Source organism: Eumetopias jubatus, unplaced genomic scaffold (assembly GCF_037043125.1).
Source record: "Eumetopias jubatus isolate StellerSeaLion01/CBP00866 unplaced genomic scaffold, mEumJub1_p1.0 scaffold_7, whole genome shotgun sequence".
Lineage (NCBI taxonomy): Eukaryota > Metazoa > Chordata > Mammalia > Carnivora > Otariidae > Eumetopias > Eumetopias jubatus.
Genome location: NW_028274813.1, coordinates 10199184 through 10219167, shown reverse-complemented (window position 1 = coordinate 10219167; position 19984 = coordinate 10199184). Strand labels below are relative to the sequence as shown.

The window sequence follows — 19984 nt, the reverse complement described above, 5'->3', positions numbered from 1 at the left end:
ATGAGGGTCCCTTATATATGGTCATAGGTTAGTGCCCGTGTAGGAAGAGACACCAGAGCTTTGGCTCGCCCCTGTCCTTGACCCTGTGCCTGTGCCCACAAAGATGAGGTCACATGAGGACATTGCCAGAAGACCAGGGAGAGGGCTCTCACCAGAACCCAACTGTGTTGGCACCCCGACCTCAGTCTTCCAGCTTCCAGAGCTGTGAGAAAATAAATGTCTGTTTTCTAAGCCCCCCAGTCTGTGGGATTTTGTTACGGCGGCCCAAGCTGACTAAAATAGCATCTCTCAGTCCTCAGTCCTGCCCTGCACTGACCCTTCCCGCCACTTTGCAGCCAAGGTGGGTTCCCCAAAGCATAATCATCATTTCCTCCTCCTGGCTCCCCATGAGCTTCGAATAAACGGAGTACAAATTCTTCAGGTGACAGAGAAGCTCTGAAGACCCTGGTTCCTATCAACCAGACTCCTGGCCCTGAGCAGCCTGCCCCATGCCCTCATTGTCCCCTCCAGCGCCCCCAGCCACGGCCGTGCCTCCCACTGCCCCACCCCTGTCATTCACCCAGCAGCCCCCCTCCTTCCCTGCCCCCTCCATCCACCTCATCTGAGTGGGGGAAGGGGTAGTGAGGGGTGTAGGGCACTGTGGTTGAGGGGGGGCATGAGGGGAGGGGGCCATGGGGTGGGGGAAATTAGCGTATGGAGGAGATTCCAGAAAATAGACACACACGCTTATCACACTGCATTTTCCATCATCTTCCCTAAGGCAAGCACTTCCTGAAACATGGCAAAAAAGGAACAATGAAACACACACTCCGTGGAACCAGTTCTGTCCCCGAGACAAAGGTGACTTACCTTTCAGAGGAGCTGCGGTTGCCACGAGCTCTTTGTATCTGCCCGTGCCTTATTTATACTGCTGCGGGGGTAGCGACATGGATAAACCTGAGTTAATATTAACGACCGATAGATCATGTTCAAATACTGTCCAAAGCAAACAACGACTGAATCATTTATGTTATTTTTCTTTGCGCATCAGTCCCCAGGGAGACGATGAGCAAAGTAATGGTTATGGCACCATTTGTGTTACTGGTCATGAATTTGCTCAGGCAGGGTTTTGGCAAACATCCACTTAACCCCTCCTGAGAGCCATGCTCTGTCTTAGTACTGGACTAACAAGATGCTTAAGGCCTGGCTCCCCCTTGAAGAGAAACCCTGGCCCCATGGAACTCTTGGTTTAGAAGGAGAAACACACATGTAAAAAGACTGTGGGGCCCATGTGACTAGACAGGATGAGTACACATTCCCAGGAAGGAGCTGTGTAAGGGAAGAGAAGGACCCAGTGAATGACCTGGGGCCATCAGGAGAGGGTGGGTGCCTTTCATCTAGGTCTTAAAAAGATAGGCAGGAGTCTACACATCCTCGGGGAAGTCTGAAGAGGGAATTCTGGATGGTGGGGTGGGGTGGTGGAGCTGCCTGGGCCTTGTGAGGAGGGTCAAGACTATATATGTAGGGTTATTCCAAATCTAGAAGGAATTTACTACTGGCTTGATGGAGAGAAATCACTGACAAATCTTTTCCTTAGTGGCAACTAAAAAGCTAGACACAATTGTCAAAAACAACCATTTCTGTGCTCTAGTAAATCTACCAAAGGCCTATGACAAACAGAGAAGCATTCATTCATGAGAAGTACTAAACTTTGGGGAAGCACGGAGTCTGTGACATTTTTGTCTGGGGCTGCTTCCTCCCAACCCGGCTCTGCTGGCGGGTGGTTGAACCAGAGCAGAGCCAACTCACCTGATTTGGAGCGTTGTCTGTTCAAGTGACGATCTCAGTGGCAAGCAGTATGGGTGTGCAGGGGGTGGGATTGTGGGGGGCAGTGGTTCCGCTAGTCTGTGGTTGTGTTGGGGGCAATAAAAAAGCCAATGGAGTAGCAGGAGATTAACCAGGGAGTCCCAAGAGGTGTGGCAGCTCCAGGGGGCCTGATGAGGCTTCTGCATATCCGAGGTGGAGGGGAGGCTCTGCATGTGTACAACAGAGACTGGAACAGAGGCAAGCTATACACACCTCCCTGGTCCATGGAGAAGCAAGAGAGAAGAGTGGAAAGACAAATCTGGGTGGCACTTGAGAACCGCCTGAGGTTTGAACGGGCTCATCAGCCCACATACAGATCTATCACAGGCAAGTGGAAACTTTATTGGCTCAATGTGTTTGAACGCCGTTTCTGATCAATATGTGGCTGAACAATAAGCAATACAACCACAAGGGTGACCTCTAGGAGGCAGGCTTATACATTAAGCAAGAAAAAGAAAAACAAGAAACACCAGTGGCCAGAAGTTGCAGGGGAAACATGTTTTATAGATTCAGTCTAGACAAATTACTACATAAACACAAAAAACTGAAAACCCCCGGGAGGGAAGATTCAGAATCCAGAGTTACTATAACATATTTTCTAAAATGTCCAGCACTCAAGAAAAAAGTCACGACATGTGCAAAGAAACCAGAAAGCATGACCCCTACTCGGAAGAAAAGAAGTCAATAAAAACAGCCTTTGAGTATCCCCAGATACTGACTTTAGCAGCCAAAGACTTCATAGCACATCAATAATAATAATAAGACAAGAAACTCAATTTAAAAATGGGCAAAAGACTCTAACCAACATTTCACCAAAGAGGACAAATACGAATGGCCAATAAACACCTGGAAAAGCAAATTAAACCCACAGTGACTTAACATTACACACCCGTTAGAAAGGTTATAATAAACAAGGCAGAAAATACCAAGTGTTGGCAAGGACACAGAGAAACTGGAACCCTCACTCACTGCGGGTTGGATTGCAGAACAGTGATCCGTGCTGTAGCATACGGACAGTGTTATAGTGAGAGAGAGAAGCCACTCACAAGACTGCATACTGTTGGATTGTATTTCTGGGAGAGGTCCGGGAAAGGTAAATTTTTAGAGAGAGAAAGCAGATCAGCAGTTGCCTGGGGCTGAGAGAAGGTGCTAGGACAGACGGCAAATGGGCTTGAGGACAGGTTTTGGTATTGGAAGTGTTCTAAAACTGGGTTGGAGTGAGGCTGAATTTACTAAAAACCATGGAATTATACACGGACAATGGGTGGATTTTATAGCATGCAAATTATTAGCTCGATAATGCTGTTAAAAAAAAAAAAACAAAGATGAGCAGTGGCAGCAAGCTTTGTTGGAAAGATGGTGGGCCGGGGGTCCCGTGCACCTGGAGGTGAGTCCCAGTAATGGCGCCATACGTTGGGCTCTGTATTACACCCCTTATCTGCAGAATCTCTCTTAACCCTCTCACAACAATCGCGCTGGGCAGGTACTGTTACTACTGGTCCCATTTTAGAGGTGTGGATCCAGGCTCAGAGAGGTTCAGTAACTTACCCACAGTCACACAGTTAGTGGGGAGCAGAGCTGGGACTCAGACCCACGTCCACCTGACACCACAGCCGTGCTCCTAACCCAGAGCTCCCTGACCAGAGATCTCCTCTCTTTGGTAATAGACTCTGGACTAAATGGGCAGGGGACAAAGTTGTATAGGTAAAGGCTTTTAAAACTTCTTTAAATGCTGCCTCTTGACTTTGTAAGTATGGTATGCTATATGGTAATTATATTAGTTATCAAGAATCGCAACATCAGCATCCTATTTTAAGTGCCTTGTCACAGGGAGATTTTACTTTTTGACAGTTATGAATAAAGAGGCACTGTGGTGTGTAATTTTAAAGCTGGGCCTCTGAACATATTTTGCAAGGGATCGGGCGGGCTGACGGGCAGGGGGGTGTGTTGGTACCAGAGATCAGACACATCCCAGGGAACAAAAAGGGGGCCTCCATTCGCAGACGGTTCTGAGATCTGAATGGGACAGAGGATGTTGGCTGCGCAGCGTGAGAGATGCTTCAGGGGGCAGCGTGGGGGGTGGGGAGCATTCTGCCTGAAAGCCCGTGTTTTCTTCCCAGCTCTTAGCCGGGAAATGAGCTAGAAAGGAACACCTTTTTGGGGAAAGGTTTCCGATATGAATAACCTGAAACACAATGGCATTATGGTTAACATTTACAGGGCACCAACAGTTTGCAGGGCATTGTCCTAAGCACTTTCTGTGTGTTTACTCACAGGACAATCTGTGACGCAGGAGCTGTGGGTTTTTCCGAGGAGGAGAGAGAAGCGCGGAGTTTCCCTAAAGGCACTGAGGGTCACATGGTTATGCGATGGTGGAGCTGGCCTTCTGGACCTGGAAGGCAGCTTCTGCCTGCCTCGGCACAGGGGTGTCACCATTCCCCCGGAGGGCAATGACACCAACTGGGGTGACTGCCCTGCCCTCGGGGGACTTTCCCGGTGCTGGAGACCAGGTGAGTGCTTTCGACCACATCAATAGCTTCAGTTGCCAGTCCTGAAATTTGGTGCAGGGTCGTGTTGAAGTGTCACACTAGCAATGTCTTCCCCTCCTCCTCTCTGGATTGTAATCGCCACGAAGCAGGTAGCACTTGCAGCCCCAGCCTCAGCTCAGTTCACCTGAACGGCTGCACGCGGATTCACTGGCAGGTGACGGGGCAGGTGGGGAAGCAATGCTCACCTGGAAAACCGAGATGCCTGTGGGGGTGTTGCTGGGTGGTCTGCCAACATATTGTCTCTGAAACACTTTAAGATATTCCAGCACAGGGGCGCCTGGGTGGCTCAGTCGTTAAGCAGCTGTCTTCGGCTCAGGTCATGATCCCAGGGTCCTGGGATCGAGCCCCATGTCGGGCTCCCTGCTCGGCGGGAAGCCTGCTTCTCCCTCTCCTACTCCCCCTGCTTGTGCTCCTGCTCTCGCTCTCTCTCTATCAAATAAATAAATTTTTAAAAAATCTTTAAAAAAAACCAAAATATTCCAGCACAGACAGGAAGTGGTGATTACTTCTATTGACATTCAGTTACTAACCTGACCTATCAGCAATACACACGGGGTGAGGGGGTTACTCAGTATTTGAAAGACTCTAATCAGAAACCCATTCTCCAGAGGGGGCCGCTACCAACTCTGGCTAACTAGAATCAACACTAGGTTGATCTAGAACACTAGACTAAGAGTCAACACTAATAAGCCGAACAGATGATTCTTTAAAAAGTGATTTTCCAGCAATGAAATGACCGGTGTATTAGACGTGTGGGTTGGCTAGAAACCTTGTATGGGTGCCTCTGTACTTGTGTGAATGGTTCCTGGACTCAGGATTCTGAGGCATCACCTGGCTCTGATGAGAAAGTTCTCTGAATCTGCCTATAGCACATGGTCACTTCTGCCCTGAGGGAAACCCTGAAGCAGTTCTGTAAAAATCATTCCTGAATCTTCTGAAGCTCATGATTTGGTGTCTTTAAATCATGGGTCAGACTAAGGCCTGAAGTTTTACCATCTACAGGATGGCTGTGTTTCTACTGGCACACAAAAATCCTATCACAAACCTCCCAAACGTGACCTCAACGTCTGTGTCCTGCCTCCGGCTCAACAGGGTCTTGTCCCACCTAACCCACCCCCACCACAGTAAGGAAGGCTCTCGTCCATGCTTTCCCCTTGCTCCTGCCTCCTGGTGCTGCCCCATGAGGCCCCGGACAGTGAACATGCCTTCTCCCTCTTGGGAATCAGAGGTCACACTGTTCTTTTAAAGGCGGTTGTCTCACCGACAGAATGGGAGAAAATATTTGCAAATGACATATCAGATAAAGGGCTAGTATTCAAAATTTATAAAGAACTTATCAAACTCAACACCCAAAGAACAAATAATCCAATCAAGAAATGGGCAGAAGACATGAACAGACATTTTTCCAAAGAAGACATCCAAATGGCCAACAGACACATGAAAAAGTGCTCAACATCACTCGGCATCAGGGAAATCCAAATCAAAACCTCAATGAGATACCACCTCACACCCGTCAGAATGGCTAAAATTAACAAGTCAGGAAACGACAGATGTTGGCGGGGATGCGGAGAAAGGGGAACCCTCCTACAGTGTTGGTGGGAATGCAAGCTGGTGCAGCCACTCTGGAAAACAGTATGGAGGTTCCTCAAACAGTTGAAAATAGAGCTACCATACGATCCAGCAATTGCACTACTGGGTATTTACCACAAAGATACAAATGTAAGGATCCGAAGGGGTACGTGCACCCCAATGTTTATAGCAGCAATGTCCACAATAGCCAAACTGTGAAAAGAGCCAAGATGTCCATCGACAGATGAACAGATAAAGAAGATGTGCTATATATACACAATGGAATATTATGTAGCCATCAAAAGGAATGAGATCTTGCCATTTGCAATGACGTGGATGGAACTGGAGGGTGTTATGCTGAGTGAAATAAGTCAATCAGAGAAAGACATGTCTCATATGACCTCGCTGATATGAGGAATTCTTAATCTCAGGAAACAAACTGAGTGTTGCTGGAGTGGTGGGGGGGTGGGAGGGATGGGGTAGCTGGGTGATAGGCATTGGGGAGGGTATGTGCTATGGTGAGCGCTGTGAATTGTGCAAGACTGTTGAATCACAGATCTGTACTTCTGAAACAAATAATGCAACATATGTTAAGAAAAAAGAAAAAGAAGAAGATAGCAGGAGGGGAAGAGTGAAGGGGAGTCAGTCGGAGGGGGAGACGAGCCATGAGAGACGATGGACTCTGAAAAACAAACTGAGGGTTCTAGAGGGGAGGGGGTGGGGGGATGGGTTGGCCTGGTGATGGGTATTAAAGAGGGCACAGTCTGCGTGGAGCACTGGGTGTTATGCACAAACAATGAATCATGGAACCCTACATCAAAAACTAATGATGTAATGTATGGTAATTAACATAACAATAAAAAATTTTAAAAAAAGGCGGTTGTCTCTGTGTCTCCATCTGACCATATTTGATTAAAACAATTCTTGCACATGTTTCCAAACGAACGCAAGGGATAGGCATCAAAAAAACAAACAAAAAAAAAAACCAAACACACACACACACACACACACAAACTCAGAGAGCTTCGAACTCACCAAGCTGGCAAAATCTGTTTTAGGACCGTTCTTGCATCTCCTTGCTAATACAAGTCTGAATGGGCTCTGGAAAGATGCGGAGGCTGGCTTTCACTGTCGTGGGCACCTGGGGGCGAGGCTGCGGGGAAGGAGGCTGGCAGCCCTCAGCGCCCCCTGACTAGTGGGGGCTCCTCATGGCCACAGAAGTAGTAGTCCCGCACAACAGTAGTGCCTTTCCGCAGTCCCTCATGCCTGCCACTTCTGTGTGCCATGGGAGGGCACCCACGCTGCGTGTGCATGGAGCCAGGTCCTACCCATCACTGGCTCTGCATGGTGAGTTTCTGGTGCGCCCGTGGGCAGAGCATTGTACGTATAGCATCATGGTGAAAGTCATGTTGGAGCGCCCAGTATGTGGGCTTCGGTACCGGTTCTGATTCTGCCCAGGGAGCCCCTATGGCCTGGGTTAGTTGCTTCTGCTCTCTGTTCTCCTGCTTGTAAAAGAAGGTGGGACCGTGGGGGTCGGGGGTCCCCTGAAGCTCCTCTCCAGCTATCCAGCCTAACCTCCTTCTGTTTTTGTCTCTTCCTATGTAAAAGGACTCAGAAAAGCCAGCGTGAGGGGCCTGGCATGTTGAGATGGTGGGGGACACCAGTGCCCCCCTGAAAAAGGAATCTCTAGATCTGATGGGCATGGGGGCTCTAGTAGAGGCTGCAGGAAGGGCCCTTAGTAATGAAAGGGGAAGTAGAAGGATCCAGAACAGCCTGTATGGTAGAGAGCAGGGAGGGATGACGGGGTCGTCTTGGCCCAGTCCTGCCGTGGCCCAGTCCTGCCGTGGCCCAGTCCTGCCGTGGCCCAATCCTGTTGTGCCCAGACCAGATGGCGGTGGTCGGGATTCCGAGTCAGGGAGCCGAGCTGTGGTCCCCAGGAGCCAGCAGGGAGGAGGCTGGGCACCCAGAGGGTGGTGTGTGCCAGCCAGCCCCGAGGAAGCCTGGCCAGAGAGCCATGGCACCCACTCAGAGAGGTTGTCACGACCCAGACACCAGCCCTTCGTCTTCCTGCCTGAGACACTCACCTGGTTTCGAGGAGCCCTCACCGAACCCACCAATGATGCCGACCTCCTTGGACTTTTCTGGCCTCAGTTCTACCACGCCAGCCCCAGGGACCGCTTTCTGTCACAGTGTGCCTGTCACTGCTAAGTCAGGCCTTGTGCTCGAAGAAGCCCCTCCTCTGTCCCACTGCCCTCTTGCAAGCACCCTATTCTATGTCTTCACAGCCTTCGTTGTTGATTTACTTAGAGGTCTGGTTGTGTGGTGATGGTGGGGGTCCGTCACCCCCATCTAGGGCCAGGGGGCCAGGGACCTTGTCTGTCTGACTCACTCCTAGCACATAGGAGGTGCTCAGTGAGTTTTTGCTGAAATGGATGAATGAGGAGCACCTGGGTGGCTCAGTCAGTTAAATGCCTGCCTTTGGCTCAGGTCATGTCTCAGGGTCCTAGGATGGAGCCCCGCATCAGACTTCTTGTCAGGGGCTACCCTGCTTCTCCCTCTCCCTCTGCTGACCCCCTGTTTGCTCTCTCTCTCTCTCTGTCAAATAAACAAATAAATAAATAAATAAATAAATAAATAAATAAATAAATACAATCTAGAAAAGAAAAGAAAAGAAATGGATGAATGAATGAATTCATTCAACCCCTGAAATGTCACATCATGACAACCTGGCCACTGGGAGTTAGCCCATAACCATGATCAGATTTGGACCCTGAAGGCGTGTGGGAGCATTGTTCTTGGCCGAATCCTCATTTTGGGTTTATTGACTTTTTTCCTATAACTCTGCAATACAGGTGATTGCCCTGTAGGCTACCGTTCCCAGGGGCTTCGAGGAATGGGGATATGCCCACCAGAAACATCCATGAAGCTAGTCACCAGGGAGGATTTGTAGAAGAGAGCAGTGCCTGGGGTGGGGGTGGGGGGAGTGAACAGGCTTTGTGACTGGGGGTTTGTGACCCGGATCTCTACTGACTTTTACTGACTGAGCCCCCACAAGGACACCCCAGCAGCAAATGCAGCTCTGCTGGGGTCAGGTGGAACCCTCAGAGCCGGGGAGACACGTCCTCAAGTCACACCGGGATCATCACAACATGGTTTATTTCCTGAGTGTTTTCAACGTGGACTCCGTCGCAGGAGGTTTCCACCTAGAATTTCATGGGATTTTCAACTTTCCCAAGGAAGGGGATGGCCTCTGGCTCTGCTGATCCGCAGCAGCAGGAAGGACCGATTGAAGCGCACGACGGTGTGAGAGGGGCCGTCCTTGGAGCGGACTGTGAGCTTGGGGGCCGTGGCCGCTACGGCTTCGGTGCCCTCCTTGCTGATGTCCAGCACAGCTTTGTGGGCAGCCTGCCAAGGGAAAAACGGATGCCAGCGGTCCCCATGGAGGCACCTCTACTTCACTGAGCTTTCGGGTTCTGCCTGGGGACAGTGATGCCCCCCTCCAGGGGCCTCCAGCTCACTGCTCCCGATGCCGGGCATGGGGTGGGCAACTGCCGCTGATACTGGTCAACTGGGCCCCTACATGTGGAGTTGGGAGGTTACAAGTGCGCACCAGAATGCCTAGGGTCGAGTCCCAGTTCTGCCACTTTATTGTCGCAAACATTACTTAGAGGATCCTGGCTTCACTTTCCAAATCTCTGAAAGGGTCATTGTCATGGCGTATTTCCCACAAGTTAATGGGGTGAATGAAAGGAGATCACGCAAAGTATGAGAACCATAGTATTACCGCGCCGTTGCCCTGGAGACGCAGGGCGGTGTTATTATATACTGGATCCCCTCTGGGTCTTCTAGCGAAGAGACTTCACCAGGAGCTCATGTCCTCCCAAGCTTCAGGGGGCCTGAGAACTCCAGACGATTTCAGTCGTTATTGTTCATATGTGCACATAAACACATACTGGGAAAAGGACTGCTACTCTCAGCATATTTCATTGGGACCTCTGTATTCTTGCCCCCGACACCAGTGACAAAGGCCCCCTTCAGTGACCCAGCACCACTTCTGACCATTCTGATCTACTACCAAGACACATTTTTCAGTCAGGGATCAGAAACCCCCATGCAGACAAGGACCAGACCCCTCGTAAGAGCAGGGGGCACACGGGGTACCTGGAGGGTTCCCTCTCACTAAAAGGGGTGCTCACGGCTCAGCTCCAGCTGATGGATGCCATGTAGGGGTTTGGGCTCATGGTTGCTGTGTGGGAACCGGACTCAGTGATTTCTTTCAAGACAATCAGAAATCTCTACTTTGAGGTACAATATCCTACATATTAGAAATTGGCTTTCTCTTTTTCTTTTTAACACTGCAGGCCAAACACAGCGCATCAACAGGATACGAATGGCCCATGGGCAGCCAATTAGGCCTCAGTGTGAGGCCCTAGGCTTCAGGGAGGTGAGGTCGAATGGCAGGTGGGCACCTGCTCATCTGTAATAGGTCTCGAGGTAAAATTGTTGCCCTCCCAGGAGAGGCCTGATTTTCAAGGGACGGTAGTTGGATCTTAGGAGTATTTGTTGGAAGAGGAATAAAAGTTGCCTGTGTATCAGAGGGATGATGGCCATAAAGCCACAGGCCTGGCACCCTTGAAATTCAGCCCTACTTCTGCCATAGAGAGGTCACTTTGCCTCTCGGGGTCTATGTTTCCGTATCAGTGAGATGTGAGGGCTCGATTAGCCAGTCGCTATAGGCCCTTCCAGCTCGAGCAAATGTTCTCATGGACCAACTCACTTTGGAAAGCTGCAGGAAGTCTCTCCTTGTGATTCCAGGAAAATCAGCATTTTCATCAAAGGCATCCCAGATGCCCAACTTCGGGAGGATGGTTTCCAGGTCATAGGAGGCAGAAATGGAGAATTTTGGAATGAACACCTCTACCCACCTGTGGAGACGGGGTAAAGAAAAAGGTGAGGTCGCAAGCCCCTTGGTCTCTATCTCTGCTTCTGGGTGGCATTGTGGGAGACTCTGTTCTTCTAGCTATTACTGGTTGCTGCTAAAGTAGTCAACACATCCCAGACAACCAACCCAGGTTGCTCTGGAGGTAAGCCCCCTGGATGAGCAGCTCTGACCCCGTAGATGAATAAGAAGGAACGGGGCCCTGTACTAAAGTAGGGACAGAGCACAGACGGGGGCCTAGCAAGGGAGCCTGTGCCAGTGACCCATGGGGGACACCAGGCAGGGATGGAAGCGTGTCTGCCATTTCCCCCAGCCCTTCCTGAGACAAACCCTGCTAAGTGCTGAGAGCAGCAGAGTCCGGTAGAACTTTCTACAAGGTTGGAAATATCCTGTTTGTGCTGACCAGTAGGTTAGCCACGAGCAGCCTGTGGTTTTTGAGCGCTTTGAATGTGGCTCGTGCCAATGAGGGAAAAAAATTGTAGTTTCACTAATTTTAATTCATTTAAATTTAAATAACTACATGGGGCTAGTAGATGGACAGCACAACCCTGGAGTTCAGCATAACTTTTTTTTCTTCCTCTGCAATGTTTTCCCTGAACGAAGAATGAATAGCCCACATTTACTGAGCATTTACTATGTGTCAGGCACCGTCCCAGGCACATTCATGAACTTCATTTCCATTTTAAAGATGTTAAGAGTTAGTTTTAGTACTTTGCCCGAGGTCATGTACTTGGTAAGTCACAGAAATGAAAGCACAGAAGTGCTGGATGGACCCTGACGTCCTCATCGGTGAGCATCTAGCACAGTGGACAGCTCTCTCTTCCCTGTTACGGTCTCCTGCGCTGGCCTGGCCGTCTCCTTCCTGCTCTGTCTGCAGCTCTTCACACAGTGCCCCTGCCCCAGCCTCTGTGTTGCCTCTTCTGTCCAACCATGGTTGCAGTCAGAGAGGAAACCTCTGAAGCATCCTACAGTGTTCCTTGATTCCCAGCTACGCCTCTTTGCCGGCGCTGCTTCCTTTCCAAGCCTTTATGTCCTATCTGTAGCCTCACGTCCTACCTATGCTCCTGACTCAAATGCACCACCTCCGCGAAGCCTTCTGTGGATCCCGGCTGAAAGCGAACTCTCTTTGCTCAGAAGCTCCTCAGCGCACTGCCTGCCTTCTGCTGGGGCACTGATCTTTGATCAGTGGGGCACTTGAATTACAGTTATCCCTGATCCTGTCTTTTGTCTCCTCCTGGCTGTGGGCACCTTGGAATGGTACCGACAAGGCCAAGAAAATATTGCCAAGAGATTATACATAAGACTTTGACATTCTTTTTAATCTTATGGTTAATATCCTTTTGATAGTCTCCATAATAGTTACAGAATGAATAATAATCTTACCTATTAGCTAACATTATCGAATGCATACGCTCTTCCTGGCACTGTTCTAAGCATTTTATAAATGGTAACTTGTTTTATCTTTTCAACAACTTCTGGGTTGAGTAATAGTATTATCCTCACTTTCTAGGTGAGCATTAGTGCTTTTTTTGCTTGTTTATTTTTATGGAATCATTCCATGGAAATTTAATATCCGATTGGCTGCTAGAGTGAGTTCTCCTAGCAGGGAATCGCGACAATGACATAATAGTGTTGTGGGAACATATTAGCCACATAGTAGCCTTGGGCAATTCACCTCCCCTTTTAGAGCCTCTACTTCCTTGCCTGCGGATGCAGGTGATAGCGCTCTTCATCTGTCAGGTGATTGTGAAGTTCAAGTGAGACCACAGCCCCAAGTTCCCTATCCAGCAGGTGCTCAGTTGGCATTCAACAGCTGCTATCACGGTCTTTCCCCCCATCCTTGGAGGTACCCCACCACCCGCCTCAGACCCAAGGAGACTGACACAGATTCCCACCTCTTCTGGAGTAAATGGCTCCATTTCCTCAGCGTCCTGGCTGACAAGGCCTGTTCCAGCTGCCTCATCTTGCCCTGGCCAGGGAGAATAAAGAAGACCGCCATGTCTCCACTGTAGTCCATCTGCAGCACAGAGCAGTTCAGCTCTGAATCCACTCCAAAAGCAAACTGTTCTCCCTGGTGCATCATTGGGACCTTGACAGTGGTCCTCTTGCCCACCAGGAATGGGGAGCTCTTCCTCGTATATCCAGGGTTAAAGGGCTTCTCCCACTTGGCTAGCACAAAGAGAAAAGAGAGGTCTTTAGGTCTAAGTATAGTCAATGAGGTGAAGACAGCAAAAATGATGAAGTAAGGATCTCTGAAAACTCTCTCCTCCATAAAAACAATGAGACAACCACCCACAATGGTCTGAATTAACTTCCTTAGAACTCTAGAAATTAACCGAACTCTTTCAGCAAATTAGGGAATAGTTTATTAAAGGGAAGCAGCTAAATCTTGGTAAGAAAGTGAGCTTTGTGGTATTTTAACTTGCCCTAGTTCCATTTCTCTTGTCCTGGCTCTTCAATAATAGCCTGTATTTGCAATGAAAGCCAGCAGGCTGGCAGCCACTGAAGGGGAAAAAATAGGGCTTGAATACTTTTCAAAGACTCATTCCCAAAAAACTGTTATTTGACCTGTCTTGTGCTTCCCTGGAAGGCATCACTTGAAAAATTGTCTGTATTTGATCTGATTTGGAGTTCAACCAATGCAAAAAGCCCATTCGTCAGAGGAAATTAGTAAAAACAGTCACAGGTGGTGATAAGTTGTGCAGCTGCCTAAGGCTGTAGATAATAGTTGGGGCAAACAACAGATTAATCAAAAAGGTTAACAGAACAGGCTGGGGGCAGGGGTGGCATCTGACAGAGTAAGGACCGCTGTATATTTCCCCTTCCTTTAGGACAATGAGAAAAACTGGCAAAGATATTCAGATTCAACTTTTTTGGAACTCTGGAAATTAGCCAAAGGCTTGCAGCAACCCGGGGAGAGTTAATTCAAGAAAAATGGCTGAATCTCAATAAGAACAGTCAACTTCATGGTTATTTTAATTTGTGCCAGTCCCACCCTCTACTCTCCAGCTTTGCAGTAGCCTTGAAAAATAGCAGCCTGTATTCCCAATATCACCAGGAGAAAAACTTTCAAAGACTCATTTTCAAACAATTACTATTACTTGACCTCTCTGGTAGTTATCTGGAAGACCCCACTTACAAGGTTGATTGGTGCTCACTCAGTGCTCAAAGCCTTCTTCCCAGGGGGTTGGAAGTTTTTGTTAGAAACAATTATAGGCAAGTGTTTTAGTTTCCTGGTTGTCTGGATGAGGATAATAGATAGGACAAACCACAGAGTGATCAAAAATTCTGAAAGGAAAAGCTGAGGAATAAGATGTGCATAGGAGCTTTGGAAAGTGCGACTATATCCTGGGCATTTAGAGGCTGTGTGCATGTATATAGCTATATATGCATATTTGAGAAAAAATATGAGAAGGCTGTAAGTTCCTACTTATGGCTGACCTTGAGGGTCTGCATAGACAGGAAGTGAAGACTGAGTCAGAGTTATAAACTGCCTGGCTGAGAGTTGATGGCACACTCCACCATGCACACAAAAGCCCTCAGCAAAGACTAGGGGATTTATTTATTCTAGACACATACGAAATCTCTGCCCAATCATAGCTAACCACTTAACTAACCAAGAAGACGCTTTGGTGGCCACACATCACAGAGTATAGACTTGATATATTTTTTTAAGATTTTATTTATTTATTTGACAGAGAGAGAGAGAAAGCATAGACAGGCAGAGTGGCAGACAGAGGGAGAGGGAGAAGCAGGCTCTCTGCTGAGAAGGGAGCCCAATGCGGGGCTCGATCCCAGGACCCTGAGATCATGACCTGAGCTGAGGGCAGATGCTTAGTACAGGAGCCCCAAAGTATAGACTTTAAATAATTAATTCAGAAAAATCACTAAACAAACAGCAACTATTGCAACAAGCAAAAACAATCAGTCCTTGGAAGGGGGAGAATCTGATTTTCAGAGTTGTCACATTACGTAAATTTATTTTTTTTTTAAGATTTTATTTCTTTATTTGAGAGAGAGAGAGAGACAGATAGTGACAGAGATAGCGAGAGAGAGCACAAGTGGGGAGGAGAGGGAGAAGCAGGCTCCCGCTGAGCAGGGGGCCCGACATGCGGCTCGATCCCAGCACCCTGGGATCATGACCTGAGCTGAAGGCAGACGCTCAACCGACTGAGCCACCCAGGAGCCCTCACATTACGTAATTTTAAAAATCCAGCTTTTACAAAAGAAAAAAGTATGAGACATAAGAAGGAAGTATGGACCAAGCAATCTACTAATATCAAAAATAAAAGAAGGAACAGTGCCATAGGTCTTATGGACATTAAAAGGAAAACAAAGGAATACTATGAACAACTCCATGCCCACAAATTTGATAACCTAGATGAGATATTCCAATTTGCCAAAACTTATATAAGAAGAAATAAACAATATGAATAGGCCTATATCTATCAAAGAAATTGACAATAATTAATAACCTTCCAAAGCAAGAAACACCAGGTCCAGATGGATTCACTTTTGAATTCTACCAAACATTTAAGGAAGAAATTATACCAATTCTTTACAATGTCTTTCAGAGGATAGAAGCAGAGAAAATACTTCCTAACTAGTTCTATGAAGCCAGCATTACTTTAATACCAAAATCAGACAAAGGTATTGCAAGAAAGGAAAACTACAGACAAATATCTGTCATGGGCATAGATGCAAAAATGCTCCACAAAATATTAGCCATCAAATTTGATAATGTATAAAAATAATTATATACCACAACCAAATGGCGTTTATCCCAGGTTTGTAAGGCCGGTTCAACATTTGAAAATAAATTAATGTTGGGGCGCCTGGGTGGCTCAGTTGGTTAAGTGACTGCCTTCGGCTCAGGTCATGATCCTGGAGTCTCGGGATCGAGTCCCACATCGGGCTCCCTGCTCAGCAGGGAGTCTGCTTCTCCCTCTGACCTTCTTCCCTCTCGTGCTCTCTATCTCTCATTCTCTCTAATAAATAAATAAAATCTTTAAAAAAAAAAAGAAAGAAAATAAATTAATGTAATCCATCATCAAGAAGCTAAGCAAGAAAAATTAATCATATCAATAGATGAAGCAAAAGCATTTGACAAAATCCAACACCCATTCATAATAAAAATTCTCAGTAAACTTGGAATAAAGGGAAACTTCTTTAATTTGATTAAAAATATCTACAAAAAGCCTATAGCTAACATCATATTTAATGGTGAGAAACTCAAAGCTTTTCCACTAAAGTCAGATATAATACAAGGATGCCCCCTAGAGCCACTCCATTTCAGTATTTTACTGGAAGTTCTGGCTAATGCAATAAGACAAGAAAAAGAAATAAAAAGTATACAGATTGAAAAGGAAGAAATAAAACTGTCTTTGTTCACAGATGACATGATCGTCTATGTAGAAAATCCAAGAGTCAACAAACAAAAGAACTCCTGGAACTAGTAAGTGATTATAGCAAAGTTGCAGGATACAAGGTTAATATGCAAAAGTCAAATGCTTTTCCATATGCCATCAATGAACAAGTGGAATTTGAAATTAAAAACACAATACCATTTACATTTGAATCCAAAAAAATACCTAGGTATAACGCTAGCAAAATATGTATAAGATCTATATGAAGAAAATTATAAAACTCTGATGAATGAAATCAAAGAACTAAAGGAATGGAAAGATATTCCATGTTCATGAATAGAAAGACTCAATATTATTATGATGTCAGTTCTTCCCAACTTGATCTATAGATTCAATGTAACCCCATAGATATCCTAACAAATTATATTATCAATATTAACAAACGAATACTAAGGTTTATATCAAAAAACAAAAGACCCGGAATAGGCAACACAGTATTGAAGGAGAAGAACAAAGTTGGAGGACTGACAATAACCAGCTTCAAGATTTACTATAAAGCTATGGTACTCAAGACAGTGTGGTATCGGTGAAGAATAGACAAATAGATCAATGGGACAAAAAGAGAGCTTACAAATAGACCCACGTAAATATAGTCAACTCATCTTTGACAAAGGAATAAAGGCACAAAGGAGTGGAGCAAATATAGTCTTTTCAACAAATGGTGTTAGGACAACTGGCATTCATATGCAAAGAAAAAAAAGAATCTAGACACATACTTTACATCTTTCACTAAAATTAACTCAAAATGGATCACAGACCTAAAGGTAAAACGCAAAACTATAAAACACCTAAAAGATAATAGAGGAGAAAAACTAGATGATCTTGCGCATGGCAATAACTTCTAGATATAACACCAAAGGCATGATCCATGAGAGAAATCACTGATAAGCCGAACATCATTAAAATTTAAAATTCTGCTCCGTGAAAGATAATGTCAAGAGAATGAAAAGCCAAGCAACTGACTAGGAGAAAATATGCACCTGATAAGACTGTTATCCAAAATATACAAAGAACTCTGAAAACTTAGATAAGAAAACAAATAACTTAATTTTTAAAAAGTGGGCCAAAAACCTTGACAGATACATCACAAAAGAAGATATGCAGATGACAGATAAACATGAAAAGATGCTCCATATCATATGTCATCAGAGAAATGCAAATTAAAATAACCACAACACACCCATTCAAATGGCCCGAATCTGGAACACTGACAACACCAAATGCTGGCTAGGATGTGAAGCAACAGGGATTCACACACTGCTGGTGGGAATGCAAAATAGTAGAGCCACTTTGGAGGACAGTCTGGCGGTTTCTTATCAAACCAAACACACTCTTGCCATACAATCCTGCAAGCATGCTCCTCGGTATGAAGAATTGAAAACTATGTCCACACAAATCCTTGCACGTATTATATGATTCCATTTATAGAAAGTGTCCAGAATAGGCAAATCTATAGAGACAGAAAGTAGATTAAATACTTATTTCTGGGGGAAGAGCAGAAATGAAGTGAGTGCTCATGGACAGGGAGTTTCTTTCTGAGGGGATGAAAATATTCTGGAATTACATAGTGGAGGTATTTGCACAACTTTGTGGATGTACCAAAATCCAAACCCACTGAATTGTGCAATTTAACTTGGTGGATTTTGCAGTATGTGAATAATATTTCAATTAAAAAAATAAGGTTAAATTAAATGGAACAACGTATATCGAGCTCAGGAGACTTGGAAGGGGCTCACGGCATATTAATTCTTTTCCCTTCCCCTCCCTCCGTACGGAATGGATGGATAAATGGGTGGGAAGGTGAATGGGCAGATAGAGGGAAAGATAAATGGGGGAGGGGTGAACGGCAGGAGGGAGAAGGGAAGGGAAGGAGAGAGAGGGGAAGGACAGAGGGATGATACAGTAGTGTCCGTGACGATTCTGCTAAAGTTGGCCCTATCACCATCCAGCCGGTTAGCACAGAGACTCACACACATCAGGCACTCAATACACGATGGATCTTTCAAAGCAACATGCCCAGGATCATGGAGCAAGTAAGGGGCAGACGTAGAATTCAGACCCAGGGCTGTCTGACTTCAAAGCCCATGTCCATTCTGCTGCAGCACAGTGTTTTTGTAAACTGTAAAGCTCCAGACGGATGCCCGGGGGATGTGAATGGCAGTCACCCTGGCCTGTCTGCACTTCCACACCTCTGAAAGCGCTCTGGCCTTTGGATTTGCCTCTGAAGCTGGGTTGTCAGAGAACTCTGTGTCCCTCCTCGAAACCTTCGGGAGGCAACCAGGGCAGCTGCTGGTAACAAGAGATGAGGCCCTTACTCACAATCTCCTTTCCAGAAGATTTTCCCCATGGACTGCCCACTGAGCCCAAAGTCAGCCCCTCAGGGCACATAACCAGTCTATCCAAAGTCAGAGCCGAACGAGCCCCCGTCGTAATCGACCAACTGAAGCTAAGAGAGGAAACAGGATGTAGCCACAGTCATGCCGCCAGCCAGTTAACACGCCTGGTCCAAAGTGAGGCTTCCCATTACCTGACTGTGCCATCTAGGGTTTGTTTAGCTTGCTTACTCAACTGGGGGGAGGGGGGAAAAGAAACAACATTAAAGTCAAAATCAACCTCTCAGAGCCTTACCTTTAAAGAAAATATGGTTCACGGGCGCCTGGGTGGCTCAGTTGGTTAGGCGACTGCCTTCGGCTCAGGTCATGATCTTGGAGTCCCGGGATCGAGTCCCGCATCGGGCTCCCTGCTCGGCAGGGAGTCTGCTTCTCCCTCTGACCCTCCCCCCTCTCATGTGCTCTCTCTGTCTCTCTCTCTCAAATAAATAAATAAAATCTTTAAAAAGAAGAAAAAAAGAAAAAAAGAAAATATGGTTCACGAGGACCATGACCGTCAGAGGTTCAAGACCTTGGATTAAGTCTACAACCTTCCCTTCTGTCTCCTTCTCCACATAGCTGTTGATCTGCTCCCGGGCAGTGGAGGTGCTTGAGAAATCTGTAGAAAAGACTTTTGACTCATACAGCCTCTTGACGTTGTCCAAGAAATTTGTCTGCAGCCACAGCTCCTTTTTGATGAGGAGGACACTCCCCATCCTCAGGTCCAGGTCTTTGCTGGGGGCTCTGAGCGACTGGAGCAGGTGCTGGAAAGCCTGGTGGATGGCGGGCTCTGGCACATGTGTGAGGTTGAACCCCAGGCTCTGGAGGATCTGGGTCTTGGTGGCTGAGCAGGCCCCAAGGGAGAGCATGGCCAGGGGAGTGGAGACACTCAGCGGGGAGAGGAAGACGTTCTGGTCTGGAGTCTTCAAAACCAGCCTCCGGTATAGGCGGAAGGCAAAGTTGGTGTTGCTGGAAGACAGCCCGGAGGCGGCAGTGCTCCTTGGGGAGGACAGGCAGGAGAATCCTTTGCTGGGGTCCCTGGGTGGGGGCACACAGTGGATTGCAGCACAGATGCTGACAATGAGGAACACTCGATAAAAGGCAGATGCCATTTTGGAACGAAGTAAGTCTGCAAGAGAGGAAAGAACCATCAAGGGAAGGTGAGCCAAGCGCCTGGCCCCCGAATCGGAGATCTTGCAATACCCCACCCCGTTCGAGATAGAATGGGGACATGAGGGACAGTTAACAGGGCAGTTCACTCAAGTAATCTCATTGGCTCTCACGAAG

General features: G+C 47.0%; 1 protein-coding gene across 1 annotated transcript; it reads right to left on the bottom strand.

The window, feature by feature from the left end:
* Positions 1-9166: 9166 nt before the first annotated feature.
* On the bottom strand, positions 9167-19701 carry SERPINA9 (serpin family A member 9). The gene is given in 5 exon segments (XM_028103576.2): positions 9167-9215; positions 9217-9368; positions 10741-10888; positions 12798-13075; positions 19183-19701. Coding segments are annotated over 5 exon segments (1011 nt in total). The 5' UTR covers positions 19567-19701.
* Between the last annotated feature and the right edge of the window lie 283 nt (positions 19702-19984).